The 19,897-nt window shown below is 40.5% G+C and overlaps 1 protein-coding gene across 3 annotated transcripts in view; it reads left to right on the forward strand.

Annotated features, from left to right (window-relative positions):
- SH3D19 (SH3 domain containing 19) overlaps positions 1–17,253 on the forward strand; it is a 40,672-nt gene extending 23,419 nt beyond the window's left edge. For 2 of the 3 annotated variants that reach the window (XM_053460583.1, XM_053460596.1), the window contains 14 exons: positions 2,473–2,586; positions 3,556–3,659; positions 3,906–3,964; positions 4,508–4,754; positions 5,147–5,215; positions 5,337–5,474; positions 8,386–8,446; positions 9,459–9,589; positions 10,343–10,398; positions 10,686–10,894; positions 11,262–11,308; positions 11,391–11,577; positions 14,907–15,001; positions 15,579–17,253. In XM_053460583.1, coding sequence (XP_053316558.1) covers positions 2,473–2,586; positions 3,556–3,659; positions 3,906–3,964; positions 4,508–4,754; positions 5,147–5,215; positions 5,337–5,474; positions 8,386–8,446; positions 9,459–9,589; positions 10,343–10,398; positions 10,686–10,894; positions 11,262–11,308; positions 11,391–11,577; positions 14,907–15,001; positions 15,579–15,686 — 1,625 coding nt within the window. In that variant the 3' untranslated portion in view covers positions 15,687–17,253. The remainder of the gene's footprint in view (positions 1–2,472; positions 2,587–3,555; positions 3,660–3,905; positions 3,965–4,507; positions 4,755–5,146; positions 5,216–5,336; positions 5,475–8,385; positions 8,447–9,458; positions 9,590–10,342; positions 10,399–10,685; positions 10,895–11,261; positions 11,309–11,390; positions 11,578–14,906; positions 15,002–15,578) is intronic. The other variant, XM_053460589.1, reaches the window with a different exon arrangement.
- The last annotated feature ends 2,644 nt before the right edge of the window (positions 17,254–19,897 follow it).

Genomic DNA, 19,897 nt, shown 5'->3' on the forward strand with positions numbered 1-19,897 from the left:
TTCGAGTGTCTAGTTGTGTTGGTGCGTGTTATGAGGGGAGTTCTCCTCCCGATGTCAGGCTCTGGATCCTACCTTGCCTCTAGCTCACTTGGTGTACTATTGTTTAATTTCTCACAGGGACCATTCTATGCTCTAGGCTGTCCTTCCTACACTGTGTACCCTTCTGTGTTCTGCATACATATGTTTTTACTGGATTTTTCAAAAAGAATTTAAGAAACCTTCCAAACTTGGTAAACTGAGAGCAGAAAAATATATGTGCGGGCTGCTAGCCTTAAAGCGCCAGGGCCTCCTAGTCATCCCCAGTCCAACCCTGCCCAGTACTTTAGTCAAATCAATAAAAAAAAACACATGATAGGAAAATATGAGAAGACAGATTGACACATTTCAAATGTGCTTAGTATATAAATAAATTCTATATGTGTGTATATGTATGTATAATATATACATACAGTATATATAAACAAATCAATGAACACGGTTTGGAGGTTCTTAGGCACATTGCTGTTTGTACGAATTTTATCAATGTCAAAACAATAGCATATTGCACTGGCTATCTAATAAAAGAAGCAAACATCCTGGGATGCCACCAGTGATGATAATACCGTATTTGCTCGATTATAAGACAAGGTTTTTTTCAGAGCAAATGCTCTGAAAAATACCCCTCGTCTTCTAATCGGGGTCGTCTTCTAATCAGACCTCAAATAGAGGTCTGATTAGGAGACTAAGATCCAGATCCCCCGCACCGCTGCAGGGGACCTGGATCCTCCTGTCTCACCCCCCCCCCCCCATCATACACACACTTACCGGTGCTTCCTGCTGTGTTGCCGGGGCAGCGGGTTGACATCTACGCGATCCGCGTAGACAACGTCCGCTGCAGCCGGAAGGAGGTGTGGCTAGCAGCGGGGGTTGTCTGCGTCCGTCGCATAGACCTTCCCCGACTGTCAGAGATCAGAACTCTGATCTCTGACAGCCGGGTAAAGTATACGCGACGGACGCATACAAACCCCCGCTGCCAACTCCACCTCCTTCCGGCTGCAGCGGAAGGCGACGTCAACCCGCTGCCCCGGCTGGAAGCACCGGTAAGAGAGGGAAGGGGGGTGAGAGAAGGGGGGGGAGTGTGTGTGTGTGTGTTAAATGGGGGTATAGGGTGTGTGTGTGTGTGTGTTAAACGGGGGCATAGGGCATTTCTGGAGTGGCTTTAAGGGGGCATTTAATAGAGCACTCTGCCTCCTGAAATGCCTTATACCTCCCTATATGCCACTCTGCCCCATAATATGCCTTTTAACCCCCTTATTGCCAGAGTGGCATATAGGGGTATAAGGCATTTCTGGAGGCAGAGTGCTCTATACAATGCCTTTTAACTCCCTTAATGCCACTCTGCCTCCTGAAATGCCTTATACCTCCCTATATGCCACTCTGCCCCATAATATGCATTTTAACCCCCTAAATGCCAGAATGGGATATAGGGGTATAAGGCATTTCTGGAGGCAGAGTGGCACATAGGGGGTCAAAAGGCATACCATGGGGCACAGTGGGATATAGAGGGTTAAAAGGCATATCATGGGCCACAGTGCCATATTGGTGTGGCAAGCCTGGGGGCGGATTTGCGTAACTGGGGGACAGGTTGGAAAATACAAGAAATAAAAACAAAAAAAAATCTTTTTCTCAATCATAGCTTTTATTAAAAAAATAGTTTACATGAATTAACATTTACTGGTAAAACTTTTTTCCTTTGGGGTCGTCTTATATTCAGGCTTTTTCTTTTTTTCCTAAGTTGTTAATCAGATTTTGGGGGGTCGTCTTATAATCGAGCAAATACGGTATATAAGTAAGCTTGCGAGCAGGGCTCTCCCCACCTAATGTATCGGTTTGTTTTAGTCTGTCAATTCTCATCTTGTCATACCCCTTGAATATATGTTTTGTATTAATCGCTGCGTAAATTGTTGGCATTATATAAATAACAGATAATAAACACAAAAGTATACTTAATAATACTATCACTTTAATGATTGTCCGGAGGGATGTATTCTTCTTGAAATGTAGTGCATGTATGAAGAGAAAATAAACATACGCTAGTGCTCTCTGTATATTAAAAATGTAGAATCCAGTATGAAAAGCCAAATGCTCACTTAATAAGTAGCAACTTGTGTATTTTGTATGTTTCAGAAACGATTGCTTGTTTGATGCAAGAATCAGTAGAAAGCTAATGTCACTGTCACCTTAGTATATGTTTTAATTGCATCCAAGCCATACATAGTGATCATCAGAGCCTGTTACACATTTTTGTTGCTTTTGTCAGAATTCTGCAAAAGAACTATACACGCCCTAGTTCCTGAATCTCTTTTTTGGCTGTTGGTCTTTGTTTTCTCATATTCCACCAACCCATGATGTAGGATCTTAGGTTAACCAAGTTCTGCCCTAATTAAAGAAAGCTGTGTAGTCTCTTAATACAGGTCTTTTTCCCGTTTCCAGATCTCTTCGAGCTGTTCGGTAAAGATGAGACTGTGGAAAAGGAGCAGCAGCCTGTGCCAGCAACTGTGGTGAGGAAGCCTACAGTCATTAGAATCCCTGGCAAACTAGGCAAATGTGAGTATGTGGCTACTTGTTTTGAATTCCTGGGCTACGTCAGTGTTACATTTATCATCATCATTGTGACTACTATTGTGTTTTATGAGGAGTTTTGGGGGTTTTGAGATTCTGAAGAGGGTAATGCTTGGGACAAGATGTTCCATCTCAGTCCTTCTAGAATCCACCTCGCAAGATATGTCGTCTCCAAATTCCATAAACCATAAACCCATCAAAAAATAAAAGTCAAAATCATTTATGGATGCTGAGAACTTAATGTGCAAAGCTTACGAAGCACTTACATACTGTATGTTTTAGTTCAAGACTCAACATTACACTGATTTCAAACTGTACTGGAGGACATATGCTTGTTTTAGCAGCAGAACTGGGTAGGGATGTAACTAGAAACCACATGTAAAAAATGTAAAAAATTCCCCTGTGGCCCCCAACTTCACCAAACAACAAGTGCCACTTTTGCCCCCAAACAGCTTGTCTCCGGATAAATATATATACTATATTAACCATAACTGCCCCTAAATTAACCCTAAACACCCCATTAACCATAACTGCCTCTAAATTAACCCCCACCTCCCCTAACTTACAGCAGCCTAAATATTATTTTTTTACTTACTATTAGATGAATTGCTTAGCCATGTGGACGCTATAAGGAAAGGGGGGGCAATCGTTGGTGTGCAGGGAGGGACTGTTAATCAGAAAGGGGCGGGGCCGATTATCAGTGTGACTGCAGGGGGAGGGACTGGGAAGTGGTAACTGCAATCTACAACCAAAGTATAAGACGCACCTAGTTTTTAGACCCCAAATTTTTTTTAAAAAAAGGTGCGTCTTATACATGTGGAAATACGGTGTGTGTGTGTGTGTGTATGTGTGTGTGTGTGTGTGTGTGTATATATATATATATATATATATATATTATATTATATTATATTATATTATAATATAATGTGTGTTAACGTTGTTTTCTGCTTACAGCTTCTGAAGAAGTTCCTCAGATTCCTCCTCCTCTTCCAGCAGAAAAGCCGGTTGGTAGCCTTTACAATAAATCGAGTGCACGACCGCGCCCCATAGGAAGAAAAGTAGGTTTTAAGAATGTGTTTTAAAACCGGTTATTTGATGATGGGTAGATTTGTTTTTCTAAACTTTAACAGCAAAAAAAATGGCTTGTACCAGAGAGGCAGGAGAGTATACAGTAATTCTGGATCACCTCTCTGGTGGTCACGTAATCTTATAGAAAGCACAATCCTATACTTGCTTAGAAGCTCCGTCTATTGTCACAACTGGCTTTCATTGTTTTCTTACCTTATGTTATTCTTACCTTCTAGGAATGGGAACAAGCAGAAAGTGCAGAAGATTCTCGCCCGAGGCTGGTTCTGCCTACGAGGTTGCTCCTGCATACATAAATATTGCGGATTTCGTTTTTATTCTCTGCTGCATAAATTGCAATGCATAATTTCAAGTACTAAACACAATGCCATTATATAATATATATATATATATTTTTTGTGCATCATGTTTAAAAAAGCTTTGTGGTCACAAGCTGGCACTGAATGTCTAATATTTAAAAATGGAAAAGTAAGCAACTCTTTTAATAAGCATTTTGCTGGTAGCATGGTGGACAGACCATTGTAGATCATTCAAGTGGTCCATAAAAATAATAATTACTAAGTTGCATTAAAGCTTTATAAGAGGAGGGGGGAGGTTTGTTTTAAATATTTTATGTTTATGTAATAGAAAGTATTCTTCAGAAACTTTCTACTATTCTACTTAAAATGTTTTAGAATTTACATTTTTTTTTGGTTAAGAAACTTTTCTTTGAATCCTTATTTTTTATTTAGTTTTTTTATTGTTATTTGTTCTTTGGCGGGTATAGTTAATCCTGGCTCAAATAATATTTAAACCATGTTATCGTTTAATTTTGTTCCAGGCCAGTTGGTGTTAAAGTGATGGAAGCAAACCCACCACCACCACAGAAAGGGCCTCCTGGAAGACCTCCACCACCTAAAGTGACTAAACCAAGAGAAGCATTTCCTCGTTCATCCTCTGACGTGGGTCTGAGCGCGAAGCATAACACTTCGGGAATCAGTAGATCAAAAAGTCAAGTAATTAAAAGGCAACAACCAGATCTACCTCCACGACCAAAGCCCGGACATCCTCTGTACAGTAAATACGTGGTGAGGCTTTTGCTACCTGCCAATGTGACCAATTATTTTATGGACTGCCAAAGGTGATCTAAATGATGAATCTAAGTGACAATAATTATGTGAGAATGGAAATATAGGAATTAGTATTTTGTAAATAGCAGGTTTATTGCCTGTTATTGTATTTTCTACATTAAAAAGCTTCTCGCATTTTCAGCACACATTTATAATTAAATGTAAAATGTGTCTTGATTTTAAACATACTTTAAAACAGTTTTACTGTGGCAGACCCTTCCCACCCCATCCCTTGTGTGTTGGTAGAATACCACCATGGGTCGTGAGGGGTATGTTATCTAATGAAATTATTTTTATTTCTTTGATTTATTGCTATGACTTAAAATGCACTTTTTTATTATCTTTCTTAGTTGCCCCTGCCTCATGGTATTGCTGAAAAAGATATTGTATCCAACAACCCAGGAGAGCTATCATTGAAGGTAAAAAATTAAAAAAATGGTGATTTTAATTAATAAGGTCCAGAAACACGTTCCTCTTTCCACTGCACGCATCTTGTAAGTTTGACCTGATACGTTTTTTTTATTTCCCTTTACTGAACAGCGTGGAGAGGTTCTGGTACTCCTGGAACAGACTGATAACAATTACATCCAGTGCCAGAAGGGTTCAGCAACTGGAGAAGTTCAGATTTCAAACATGAAGATAATTACTCCACTCGAGAGTTTGGAACACAAACAGAAAGTAAGACGCATGCACTTCACATTATTTTTCTTAAATGCTTTTCTTCTACCACCTATATATGTATAGGGGTGAGGACTAATATTATGCATGAATTGGAATAGGTAGATTGCTGTTTTGGGTAGAAAATGTAGGCAAGACTGGAGGTTTGTGGCAGGGCCGGACTGGGACTGAAAAGCAGCCATGGAAAAATTTGGAGACCAGCCCCATATAGTTTATCTCACGGTGAAGCTCTTATACCCACACGCACCCCTTATACACACCCGAGTCACACTATGTGCCATTCTTTTTATCTCATTATTTGTATTAAAATGCCAGAAAGCAAAAGTGTTAAAAGGCCCTAATAAATGAAATACATTACACAGAATGGGATCAAAACATTTACTACTGCGAAAATTTTTAGATGGAAAAAGTTCCATTTTATTCAGTGGAACAAAACACTGATCACATTATTCTTCACGATATTCTGGTAAGAAACTTTTATTTCTTTAGTAATTTATGTAGACTATTTTTTTCCATATTTAATAAAAGCTATGATTGAGACATGTTTGGTTTTTATTTCCTTTCATTTGACAACCTACCCCCGAGTTATGCACCTCTGCCCCCAGGCTTGCCACTCTGCCCCCCTGATATGCCTTCTAACCCCCTATATGCCACTCTGCCTCCAAAAATGCCTTATACCCCCTATATGCCACTCTGCCATATAGGGGGTTAAAAGGCATATCATGGGACAGAGTGGCATATAGTGGGTATAAGGCATTCCTGGAGGCAGAGTGGCATGAAGGGGGTTAAAAGGCATATCATGGGGCACTCTGCCTCCAGAAAAGCCTTATGCCCCCCTATATGCCACTCTGCCTCTCTGATATGCTTTATACCCTCCTATATGCCACTCTGCCCCATAATATGCCTTTTAATCCCCTATATGCCTCTCTGCCTCCAGAAATGCCTTTTACTCCCTATGTCACTCTGCCTCCAGAAATGCCTTATACCCCCCATATGCCACTCTGCCTCCCTGATATGCCTCAACCCTCCTATATGCCCCTCTGCCCCGTGATATGCCTTTTAACCCCCTATATGTCACTCTGCATCCAGAAATGCCTTATACCCCTATATGCCACTCTGTCCCATGATATGCCTTCTAACCCCCTATATGCCACTCTGCCATATAGGGGGTTAAAAGGCATATCATGTGACAGAGTGGCATATAGGGGGTATAAGGCATTTCTGGAGGCAGAGTGGCATAAAGGGGGTTAAAGGGCATATCATGGGGCACTCTGCCTACAGAAAAGCCTTATGCCCCCTATATGCCACTCTGCCTCCCCAATATGCTTTATACCCTCCTATATGCCCCTCTGCCCCATGACATCCCTTTTAACTCCCTTTATGCCACTCTGCCTCCAGATATGCCGTTGACCCCCTATATGTCACTCTGCATCCAGAAATGCCTTATACCCCTATATGCCACTCTGGCATATAGGGGGTTAAAAGGCATATCATGGGACAGAGTGGCATATAGGGGGGGTATAAGGCATTTCTGGAGGCAGAGTGGCATAAAGGGGGTGAAAAGGCATATCATGGGGCACTCTGCCTCCAGAAAAGCCTTATACCCCCCTATATGCCACTCTGCCTCCCTGATATGCCTCAACCCTCCTATATGCCACTCTGTCCCATGATATGCCTTCTAACCCCTATATGCCACTCTGCCATATCATGGGACATTTTTGTTTACTTTATATGGCAAGCCGATCCAGCTTGCCATATTAAATAAAAAATAATATATGCCACTCAGGTCCCATGATATGCCTTCTAACCCCCTATATGCCACTCTGCCATATAGGGGGTTAAAAGGCATATCATGGGACAGAGTGGCATATAGGGGGTATAAGGCATTTCTGGAGGCAGAGTGGCATGAAGGGGGTTAAAAGGCATATCATGGGGCACTCTGCCTCCAGAAAAGCCTTATGCCCCCTATATGCCACTCTGCCTCCCCGATATGCTTTATACCCTCCTATATGCTCCTCTGCCCCATGATATACCTTTTAACCCCCTTTATGCCACTCTGCCTCCAGATATGCCTTTTGACCCCCTATATGTCACTCTGCATCCAGAAATGCCTTATACCCCTATATGCAACTCTGGCATATAGGGGGTTAAAAGGCATATCATGGGACAGAGTGGCATATAGGGGGGTATAAGGCATTTCTGGAGGCAGAGTGGCATATAGTGGGACACACTTACATACACACACATGCCGATTTTTTTTTTTGTTTTTAACAAATACAAAAAACATTATACAGTACAATAGTGATGGGAGCAGCGTGAGGGGTGAAAGGTCAGTGTGAGGGGGCGGAGCTTTCACCCCTCACACTGCTCCCATCACTAGACGGCCATCGCACACGGCTGCTGGGTGCTGATGCCGGCCGGCCGCATCAGCACCCAGCGGCCGCTTTGATAAGATTTCGGGCAGCCTGGGGGGCAGCTCAGCCGCTGTCTTCATGGCCGCCCAGCCCACGGACCTTCCGACCCACCGGGAAATTTCCCGGTATCCCGGTGGGCCAGTCCGGCCCTGGTTTGTGGGCAGGCTACATGGGCTATTGGCTCATCAGTTTAGAATATGCTTCTATGATCTTTACTTAGAGCTGTGTAGTGAACATGTGCAAAAAGGGTGCAAGAAATTACCTTAATCTTCTACAAAAAATGCTATGGGTTTCTTAATCTGCCATCAAGAGTAACACTTCAATAAGACCATTTTACTATCCATTACTACCCTGTGCAAAAGGATTGCGGGACCTACATTCTACATTCTACATTCGTCTGTAATGTCATAACTCACTTTTTATATTGATTTGGTCGCAGTAAAGGTTAAAAGTTGTTGGAGATGGCATATTTTTAACCAAATACCCTTTTATTTTAGGAAATATGCCAAGAAGACAGCCAATCTCCACATGCATTGGTACTACATGATTTTATAGGAGGTGGGTGACATGTTGCAAACTATTTGCGATCTTTTACTTATCCCCGATCTGGCATCTACTGTAGGCATCCAAATGTACAATATATGCTGTGCAGTTTTACCAGAACATTGTCGTTAAATGCAGAACCCCACGTAGTCCTATTATTTGCTCCTTTGTCACCAAACTGAAACCTTAAGGCAGAGATTTGTTGATTGAAAAGTCAGACTGCACGTGACAAAAAGGCTGGTTAATGTGCTCTGTGCTGTGTAACAATAACCTCACTACAGCATTGGAATCCTGGTTCAGCCTGAACTGCTGAAAATGTCATTTCATTGTAAAGAAAGCAATAAGCACATAGATGATTGTGCTCCCTGCATAACATTCAGTGCGTTTCAATCATACAGTTTCAGAAAGGCCACAAATCCATGAATCATAAGTGAAGTCGCACCCACCACTACCACTCCCAGCACAGACATAAAATCAATTGGGAAATTCCATGCCTGTTTATTTTTGAACATTTGCTCCTTCTAGTGTTCAACAACAGGCATTGTTTTCTTGCTGTATGCTCTTTATCCAACCTGTCTCGACTGAGTTGACGTACATTTCATATACAAGGCATGCTGCGACACAGGGCAAGAATACAAATATCGACTGCTTCACCGAGCATATACAGGCGTATCATTTGTACCATCAACATCATGAACGCTAATACACTTGACGGTACTCTAGTTTATGTGTAAATGTCATTTGCACATTAGTCAGGAACATATTCTAAAGAAGTAACAGAAAACAAAGCACTAAAATAAGGGAAACAGTTCCAGGGGCACAATGGTATTTATGGCAGGAGTAACACTTGGGGTTGAGGGGATCAGATGAGAGGTGGTGTGGAGGTTAGTCTTCTTCCTTGAGACTGTCAGTGATGGAGTAGTCCTCTTAAGGCTAGCTGAGGATCAACCTGTGACCATCCTGGACCGTGATCTGTTCCCTGGCACTCTTCTTTCAGAACCATAACAAGAATGCACTTTACTTTCAGACCATCCGGATGATTTGAGTTTGACTTCAGGAGACATTGTCTATGTGTTGGAGAGACTAGATCATGAATGGTACAGAGGAAAGTGCAAGGGGAGTACTGGCATATTCCCAGCCAATCATGTGCGTGTTCTGGTACGTACATACTATAAATATATTAGGACAAGCCGCAGCGGCTTGGTTCAGTGTTGTCGCTGCCTCCTTTGTGCATCGCTGCATATCGAGGCCAACTTGGAAATCATGTATGTATCTATAACTGGATCTATAACCGGATGAAAAGATTTGGGGGTTTTTTATTTTTCTTCCTTGGTAGTTTCTTCCAAGTGTTGTGGTAAGAACTGTGGCATTGCAGGTTCTTTTGGTTCCAGTATAATAAAGACCAGTTCATGGTAAAAGTTCTAGATTTATAGCATAAATGTTCCTGCTGCTTTACCTAAATTCTGCAGCAAAAGTGTGCTAAATACGACTTAATAGCTCTCTGGTGTTGAAAAGGCAAATTAAAGTAAAAAACCTCCTGTACGAGATTTTGTCTTGAAGATTGATGCATGATTGTTCCAGACTGATCAGAGATAAAACATGAGTGGCCGTGATTGAAGTTTCATATAGTAAACTGTGATTTATATCAAGCTGGTTTACTAACAACCAGTGTTTTTTCTGCAAGAAATGATCATGTACGTAATATCAGTTACTACAGTGTCTGGTGCTGAAATAGACTATGTTAAAGAAAGAAAAATTACAACAAACGCATGACTTGTATAGCAGTGTATTTTATAAAATATAATTTTGCTAAGATATATGAACAAATTTCACTTTATTAAACTAAATGATACAATACAGTACCATAAATATATAATAAATGCAAATCTGCTTACTATTTCCTCTAAATAGGTTGATATTCCAGATAAGATGCATTCAAAAATACCCTCTTCAACATCCATCTCAAAGTGAGTACATTAAGAGTCTTAAATGAGAGGAATTTACCTAAATAAATGCACATTTTGTAGTGTAGATATGTGGCGAGAAGACGGCTCTAAACAAGGTTATTTGACCATGCGTCTTTTCCAAAAAAATGGTATCACTTTTGACATCTAAAGAAAAATAAAGCTGCCACTAATGTGTTGTGTAAATTAGCAAAAAGTGTATTGAGGTGTTTCAGACTACACAGGAATGAAAAGCATATTTTGTCATGTTTTTAACATATTGATCTATTAATCCTGTGTCTTCCACCCAGGGGTCCACGGTGTATGGCACGTTTTGAGTTTATAGGCGATCAGAAGGATGAGCTGAGCTTCAGTGAAGGAGAGCTGATCGCTTTAAAAGAGTACATTAATGATGAGTGGGCCAAAGGAGAACTTAAAGGAAAAACAGGGATTTTTCCCATCAATTTTGTTGAAATTATTGAAGATTTACCTGCTAGCGGTCCAAATAAATTTACCTCAGGTGAGTGTATTGAATGCAATGATATGATATCCACATCACTGCATTCAATAAATTTGCATTTAATAGTATGTGACCAAGTGTAGGAACGGGCTGGCCTTGTGGGGAATGGCCTCCCAGGCCTGTTCAAATTCTTCAAATTTGACTTGGACCAGCTCAGTGGCGGAGGGCAGTGGGGTCACATAATGTGGACATTGAATTTCAAATAAATAATACTTAGAGGTGAGGAACAAACCTTTCCTTTGGTGTGTGAACTTTACAGAACTTCTAGCATAAACTTCTAGGCCATAAGCTTTACCTTTTTAACTGGACCAATCAGGTGGGACACGAAATGAGAATCATTCTAGCTTGTTTGCAATTTTTTTCCTAGATGTGGGAAATTCACAAAAGAACAAGTTGTCAGGACCAGTTGCACAGGTAAAGTCTGTTCTACTTTATTTTTCTTTTGTTAAACAAATCTGTGCATTTTCACATCACAACTTTGTATTATTGTCGGCAGCAGAATAGCACGTCTGAGGAATGGGGTGAAGCCCTTTATGATTTTGCTGCAGAGGCAGAAGATGATTTGCCCTTTAAAAAGGGAGATAAAATCCTTTTATTAGAACGCCTGGACGCGGAATGGTACAAAGGACGACTCAATGGAAGGGAAGGAATGCTGCCAGCCGCTTTTGTACAGATCTCATCAGGTGTGTGTGTTCCTAGTGTGATATAAAAAAAAAAAAAAGTCCTTGACCCTAAGGGGGTTATAGTCATAAGGCTATCTCTGTCTTTTGGGATATATATTTATATTTTTTTATGTTTACTGAGAACTGGGTATGTATGAATGGGTATCTGTAAATGAGTGAATGAATGTGTATGATAGAATGGATTTGTAAGTGGGGGACAAAGATGGCACGGGCAGACTGGCGGCAAAGAAGGCAGTTTCTGTGCATCCAATCTGGGTACTGGGCAGGTACTGTGAATGCAATCTGGATGCTGGGACAAGTGCTGTGTGTGCGTTCTGGGTGCCAAGGCTTGCGACCTGTGATGTATGTCTGCAATTTATGCTTCCCCGTGCATTGTTTATTTGATCTATACCTTCAATACTGAGTTTACCTGTGATATTTCAGTTGATCCTAAAAGGCTGGATTTGTGTATTTTTTCGTTGATCTACACCTGCAATGCTTCATGTTGCATGTGTTGATTTGATCTATACCTGAATTACATGAAGGAGGAAAGGAGAAGTGTGGCACAGTGAAGGGACTCTGGAGTGATGGGGGGAGGGGGCACACACAGTGCCATGACTCGCACTTCCTTTCAGGTCACTTGCCGGACCTGTGCCATTAGCTATACGATCAGCATAGTATTGTGCTCTTCTCCTGCCCTGAGCTTTTGCCTGTGTTGGTGTTGGAGTGTAGGATGTGATTGTATGCCAGAGGGGGTTTGGGAGGGCAAGGTCCCTAGTCTTCTGTATCAGATCTTTATTTTCTGTTCCTAGGTCAGTCACTTCTTCAGTGTCTGTTGAACTACAGCTCCTATAATCCTTTGCAATCCTTCGTTTCCCGCAGGGTAACAGATGATAATTGGAATAGTGGTTCATGTTGTGGCTCTCATGCTCTAGAGTCATAAAACATTGCAATAAGCTACAGTTGTATAGCCAATGATTATGAACAATGTGTTGTATTTCTCTGTCCCAGCAGTAATATTACATTAATTTGATGCAAATGTCTTCCCTTACACACCATTAACGCATTCATACATTACAATCTTGTTATGTTTTAATAATGACATCACACTCATACAGTTGTTTCATCCGACCCGGGCTGCTAATTAGACGGCAACACATTGTGTTACAGCTAATTAAACGGAAGGATGATATTACATTGGGAGAGGTTACCTCGTTAGTAACTTTACATTAAACTGCTATCTGGCTCACGATTATAAAATGTAATTACTACAGGGATAATCTTCCGTCATTAGAAGACCATCACGTGTGCTCTTCAAGCACTTCACCACCCACCAAAAAGCTTCTGATAAAACTATTCTGTATACTTAAGTGGGATATATAAATTGATACAAAGACAGCAATATTGCTGACATGAAGCACAGTTGTAGAAACATCAAATTAACATGTTGCAGACTTAATTCATCTAAGGAGCCTTTATTATTTTTACTCTGAGGCATAAATCCAAAGTCTTATATAATGGACTGTTTGGTATGTCTCGTTTACCCATTGGATAGCTCTATGAATTATGATGCCTTTGTATAAATCAATTAATAATCACTAACATTCTATCTCAGTATCCAGGTGTACTGGTTTAGTTCCCTACACTTCCCTTAAGCAGGACACAGAATGCCCTAGGGTCATTTACCGAGACATCCATTGTGCAGCAGGAAGGAGACCTCCATCTCCTGCTTGTAATAAATGAAGGGAGTGTAGCCTGATGGCAGGCAAGGAGAGAGAGCTTTCCTTGTTTCTGCACACTGGACCAACAGGGAAGGGGACCTCATAACTGTTATTCCCACTGGAGCTCAAATCCCTGCCCATGAAGTCATGGTTTTCCACCATCTATATGCTTCTTCTACGGAGAACCAGATGCACTCTTGTTTGCAGGCCACTATGCTGATGTAGTTGCTGGTGACGTTCTGTCTTGTGCAATCTGACGAGACTGCATCAGTAACGCCACTTATCACTCTGGCAGTGTGCGCCACAAAGAAGGAAAGCTTCAGTATGGAAGCTACCTCTTCAAGCTTGTGCTTGTATTTTCTTAAAAGACAAACTACATTTATCATACAATTTTGTAAGGATCTGTGCCATGCATATGAGTCTCCCCTTAGACCACTGGGCACCCTAAGCATTTTCCTAATCTCTTTATATGGTAACACGGTGTCTGTTTGGTTTTCATGCATTGGTATGGTTGTTAAAGAGAAAAAAAAGGTGAAAAAAGCTAAATCTGCCTAGGGCTAGGTTTCCACTTGGGTTTTTGTCCGGCGTTTTTTTCTTGATGAAAAACGCCAAGAAAACTGCCACTGCATTTACCTTTCTGGAGTTTTTTCTGGCGTTTTAGCCTTTCTGTGGAAATTGCTTTTTTTGACCTTAGGCCGTTTTTCCAGCCTTTACACGTTAGAAGTTTCACCCAGCTAAAAGGGATTAGGATAAATGGCAAGTATCTGCCCTCTCCTGATGTCATTTACTTGGTAGACCCTTTTGTCTCTTTTCTGTGGTTTGTAAGGCATGCTTTATTTCGATTGTCTGCTCCTCTGGGAAGATTGGCCCCAAATGATGGTGCAAATTGTTTGCTGTTGCTTTTGGCACGCAGGATCCAGTTGGTTTGTTTGTTTGTAATGGCATGTTTGTTCCAAATGGTGTAAAATTCAATATGAACCAGTCCAGGACTTTGTTTTCTGTGAAACTGTTTGTTTTCAGCCTATTTCTCGTAGGACACACAGATACTGGGTCCATCCTCTGCATTGTAACTGTGGAAAAAACGCCATAAAAAACGCCAAGGCAATAAACCCACATGGCTTTTTCATGGCGTTTTTTCTCTCCCATAGACTTCTATTGGAGAAAAAACGCCAAGATTTCTTGCAAAAAACACCAGAGTGTCAACATGCTGCAATTTTGAAAAACTGCCACAGAGCCCAAAAAAGCAGAAAAACGCCAAAGAGGACTGAAAAAACGCCAAACAGAAAAACGCCAAGTGGAAATGGCATTTTGCGATTTCCTATTGAAGAACAGCTAACATCTGGCTGCAGCCGTTTTTCACTAAAAAAAACGCCAGGTGGCGCTATTGGCGTTTTTATAGGCGTTTTTAGCAAAAAAAAAACAAGTGGAAATCTAGCCTAATTGTGTTATTGTCTTTTAAAAGAAGGGCTTAAGTTGGCAATGGCAGTGTTTAACCCCTTCCATAACACATGGGGATGTAACTAAACAAACATATTGTTTACAGACTGGTTGGTTAACTGGCTAAAACAGAAGTAAAACATTGAGCGTTCCTTGCTATATAATAACGACAAATGTCTTTTTGTTATACAGGAATGAAACCTCGGCAAACTCAGGGAGGGAAAACGGGAAAGGCTCGGGCACTTTATGACTTCTGTGGGGAGAACGCGGATGAACTTTCATTTAAGGTATGCTGCCATGTCCAAACTGTCGTGCTGCAGTCGTCATGTTGTGACCTTTACTACGAATAGATTATTTTGAGATCGCTGCTGAAGTGAAAACTGATAGCCCAAAAATGTGTTTTGTTATTTACCATGGTGAACGCAGGTGAAGCTCTGAAACCCTGCATTCCAACACAACAAGAGCCCTAGGAAGCAGATATGATCATTCATTAATCTCAGCATGGCCACAGATGCAGTGATTTTCTGTTAACCACTGTCGGCTATTTTTATGTTGTCTATAGTGGTAGACTGTGTTGTATCTTAAGTAATCGCACCCCTCTCGGTTTTAACATTGTGCTTGTTTTAACTGACCCAAAACAGCTTTTTTTTTAGTATAGTTTTAATGAATACATTAGACTACATACTAATAGTCCATAACGTTAAACCTGATAACCTGATCAGGTACAGATCAACTATTGACCCAGAAGAAAGCAAACAACTTGCATTGAAGTGATTTCCAATTCTGACTCAAAAGGTCGCTGCAATCAAGTTCTTAACTCGAATCTTGCACCCGACTCAAGTTATTTTGTTTCGTTTCTTTCAGGCAGGTGATATTATTTCATCTTTGGAATCTGTTGATAACGACTGGATGAGTGGCGAACTCAATGGAAGATTGGGAATATTCCCCAAGGACTTTGTACAGCGATGTTAGCTGAAGTTTATTGTAGCCACACCTGAAACAGACTATCACCTCCGGTGCCAATTGAACTTTTTATACTTTAGAAATAATGTGTGATATTTTTGCACTATCTTTTTTTTTTTTTTTTATTATTACTATTTTGTTTTAGGAACTAAAACATCCGTTAAGGTTTATGTACACGCTGTTTACCGTCTTGTCCCGTACGAGTATTTTTCAGTCCAGCTGCATTGTTGCTTTAACACACAGCAAAGGCCATGTAGCATTGTGAAGGGCTTCAAGAAAAAATCTACTTTACTGAAATTACCAAGAAATCATGACTTTGACCTACAAATCCTCGGTTTCCCTAAAGTATTGAGAATGTCACCAAAACAAGACTGCATGAGTGAGCTTTATGCAGAAAAAGGCCTGACCTTAAATGACTTAAAGAACTGTGTAAATGATTTTTGCTTTCACTTTTTTGTATTTTTCTAAAACTTATTTCAGTCCAGATAGCATTTTTTTACATACAATATCATGTTATCCTTTTAATGCCAACAGCAACAATCGTGTTTAGTGTCTGTATATTTTGAAATTACCTTCTCAATTATTTGTACTGTTGCAAAAAGAGGCCTTTCTCTTTACATGTGTTCCTTTCATTGGCTGCGTGGTTAGGTGGACTCGTGGCAAGAGTCCCAAGAAGGTCACATCTCCTGAGCTACTCCCCATCCTACCTGCACCATGTACACAATGTGTTTATTATGTTGTGTAGGTATGTGGAGAGTCCATCTACTGTTCTTTTTCCAGAAGGCGCTGGAGATTTAAACTCGGAAATACATGTAAATTAACAAGCATTCCATATTTGTTATGTTAACGTTGCTGCCTTGGTGGCTTTGTTCATCAAGCAAGACTGGGGTTCACTCGGATTAAATAAATCAAATTTCCCCACAAAGTTAAGAGGTTCCAACCTTAATATCAGATACGTTCATCAACTACGAGTACGTTTTTGGATGTTTGAATATAAATGTAGACAAATTAATGCTGTTATCTGTAAATGTGACTAATGCAACTTGCTGTTTGAGGGGGGGGCACTTTTTACACAAAAATGATGTAATTAGATTTACAACAGTGGGTAGGTTTACAGAATTAATGTGTTAACAAATGTGTATACATTGCACCATGTGTATACCATATGTTGTATGTCTCTGCGCAACCCAAGATCAAAAGTTGCTCCAGCATTTGATGAGAACATTGGTTTTTACTGGTGAAATGTGATGTCATAAGGAGGCGATAGACATTCCTAAATTTGTTTTCTTTCCGGTTCATAAAATGAAATACTTTTATTTCTTTGTTCCTTATGTCTTTCTCTGCTGCTGCTGCCTCTTAAATCTGTTGTAATTACCATATTTTGTTTAACGAAAAAAAAAAAAAGAGCAATGCACTTTAATGAAACCGACTGATCGCTGAAGATTTTGAGGTCATCAAAGTAATCCAGTTTGGTAGCAGTATATGGAAAATCTCACATGTATGTTTACTGTTTGTTGAAAAGGTTAATTGGGTAATTACTGATACATTACACAATAAAATAGAAATTCAAATAAAATGTAGTGTTGCGAACATATCTGTGGATAGAGAGAAAAGGCTTTATTTGTGAGTAATTATTTTGGGGCTAATGGGCTGAATTTTTGATGAAATTATATCAGCCCACCATTGAAATTAACTATTTGACATACATGAGAGGGCCCTGGTAAACGTACAAGTAAACAATGTTTAAACATTTTTTAATTTGATTTTAGAACACTTATTTACATGAGTCACAATGAAACATAGCTGTTTTGTCTCACAGGTAAATTAATTCACATTTTTTTTCTTTTATTACGGTATTCATTTTTTAATGTTTAAGCTTAAATTCAGCGTTCAGTGTTGTTGGACGTATTGCCCAAATCACTGTTAAGTGGACTTGCAACAAAAATAATGTAATGTAAAAATCCTCAAATGTCATTTCCTAGACATCTTTCTGCATGAAATTTTGAGGCAGCGCTGTCCATAAGCACGACAAGCATTTTGATCTATACATCTGCTATCTGTTTAGGTAGTTGACTATAATTTAGCATAGGCAAATTTTTTTTTTTTTTTTTTGTGGAACCGCTGCCTCTTTATCACAGTCAGGGGAGAGCTGGCAGCCCAAGGCCTGGGGGGCAAGTCTAGTCAACTGGCCCATTGCGCATCAAAGCGGCTGCGAGCGACATTGAAAGCGGCTGTCGTGCGGCAGTCACTCCACCGGCGCCTAATGAAATAAAAGCGGCCGGCGTGCACGCACCGCACCGCCCAATGGCTGTGCCTCAGCTCTTCATCCCACCCCTTTTAAGGCGTGGGACAAAGAGCTGACGCACAGCCACTGGGTCTGACTGCCGCAAGATGCAGGGGCGTACCGAGAGTATTTGGCACCTGTGGCATATACTGTATGTGGCACCCCCCCACACACACTTTAAAACTGCATAGTTTCTATGGTTAGGCAAACATTGACAGGGGTACAGCCTAACTATTATATACTGAGGCACACATTGACGTCAATGTGTGCCTATCACTATAAATTGAGCCAGACACTGACAATACTGCAACCCCTATCACTATATACTAAGCCAAACATTGATGTGGTGTAGGCCTACCACGTCAGTGACTGGCTTAGTAAATAGTAGGGATGCACCGAAATGAAAAGTCTGGACCTAAACTGAAAATTCAGCATTCACTTAGCCAAAACCCCCCAAAAAACCCCCAAAAACTTTAAAATACTTTATTAAAAGTAACTCACCAAAATTAGGCTAAAAAAAAATCAACACAAATATTAATTAATTTATTTATATATATATATATAAATTAACAGTAATCACAATCCTATCATGCCCAGGTTCTAGCATGTGCTGGCTGACTTAGCATGATAGGAGTGTGATTGCTGTTTGCAATATCAATATATATATATATATGTATATTATTCTGTCCAATAAAAGTGTTGTTAACACACCAAAATTGATAACAGCAATCACACTCCTATCATGCCTAGGCAGCCAGTATATGCTGAAATCTGGGCATGAAAGGAATGTGATTACAGCCTCACTATGCCATGCTATCTGAAACCCTCATTCACAAACATTCAGCATAACACCCATCACTCTCACACACTATCCACTCTCCCTGAATTTTGTCCTACCTTTCTTCTGTCACTGTCACTCCTCCTCTTCGTTCTTCCTCTTCCTCTTCGTCCTGTCCTTCCGGTGCGGAAGACGGTGGGCGCGGCTTCAGTGTTTTTCTAAAATCCCGGCGCACAAGTCCTGACGCACAGCCACAGTTGCCGCGCTGGCACCCCTCAGATGAGCGGCAGCCGGGGCGGGCCGCCCCCGCCAGGTACGCTACCGACACGACGGCCGCATTCAATCCAGCCGCGAACTAAGCGGCTGCGTTGAATATCCGTCTGCCGGCCCGGATTCAGTGCGGCCTGAGAGCAATTGCCCCCCGGCCCAGCCCGCCCCTGTATATACTTGTGTGGATATATCTGCTTTTTGCCCTGGCTGCCCATTAGTGGACCATATTTTCGGCTTTTAAGGAGGAATGCGTTTTATGTTTATATAACAACTTAAGCAAGATCAATTTTATATTCCGAGAACTGGACTAAATTGTGTTGGAATAATTTATATTTCATTGTTGACCAACACACTATGACACTAAGTAATTTTAATACATTTTTCCAAAATGAAAAAAATAAAATTATTAAACACCTGACACAGAAGTTATAGTCACGTTGCAAAAATCTTCTTTGCTGCTTAAACTGTAAATCAGTGGTAGGAAAGGTCCCCTATGTGTTAACCCCTTAATGACAAGACTGTTTTTTGCATTATATATTTTTTCAGAACAAGCAGGGCCTTCTTTATATATTATTTTTAGCATACCTAATTTAACTTTAAAAAAATATATAAAATCTGTGGGGGGGGGTTGATAAATTAAAGGACTTTTTCTCATTTTTATTTGAAAAATCTTTTGCTCATCTGCAAAAAATAAAGAAAAAACCTACTAAATAGATTCTAATATTTGACTTGATTAGAAATACCCACCATTTTTCTTTTCACATTATAGGGTGATAAGTGTAACAGACTTAACTCTGTCATTTATGTTATAATTTGTTGTATTCATGTTCTCATAGTTTTTGCAAGTTTTAAATGTGGATAGGGTTTACACTGTCCATGTTGCAGGGG

Source organism: Spea bombifrons, chromosome 1, assembly GCF_027358695.1.
Source record: "Spea bombifrons isolate aSpeBom1 chromosome 1, aSpeBom1.2.pri, whole genome shotgun sequence".
Classification (NCBI taxonomy): domain Eukaryota; kingdom Metazoa; phylum Chordata; class Amphibia; order Anura; family Pelobatidae; genus Spea; species Spea bombifrons.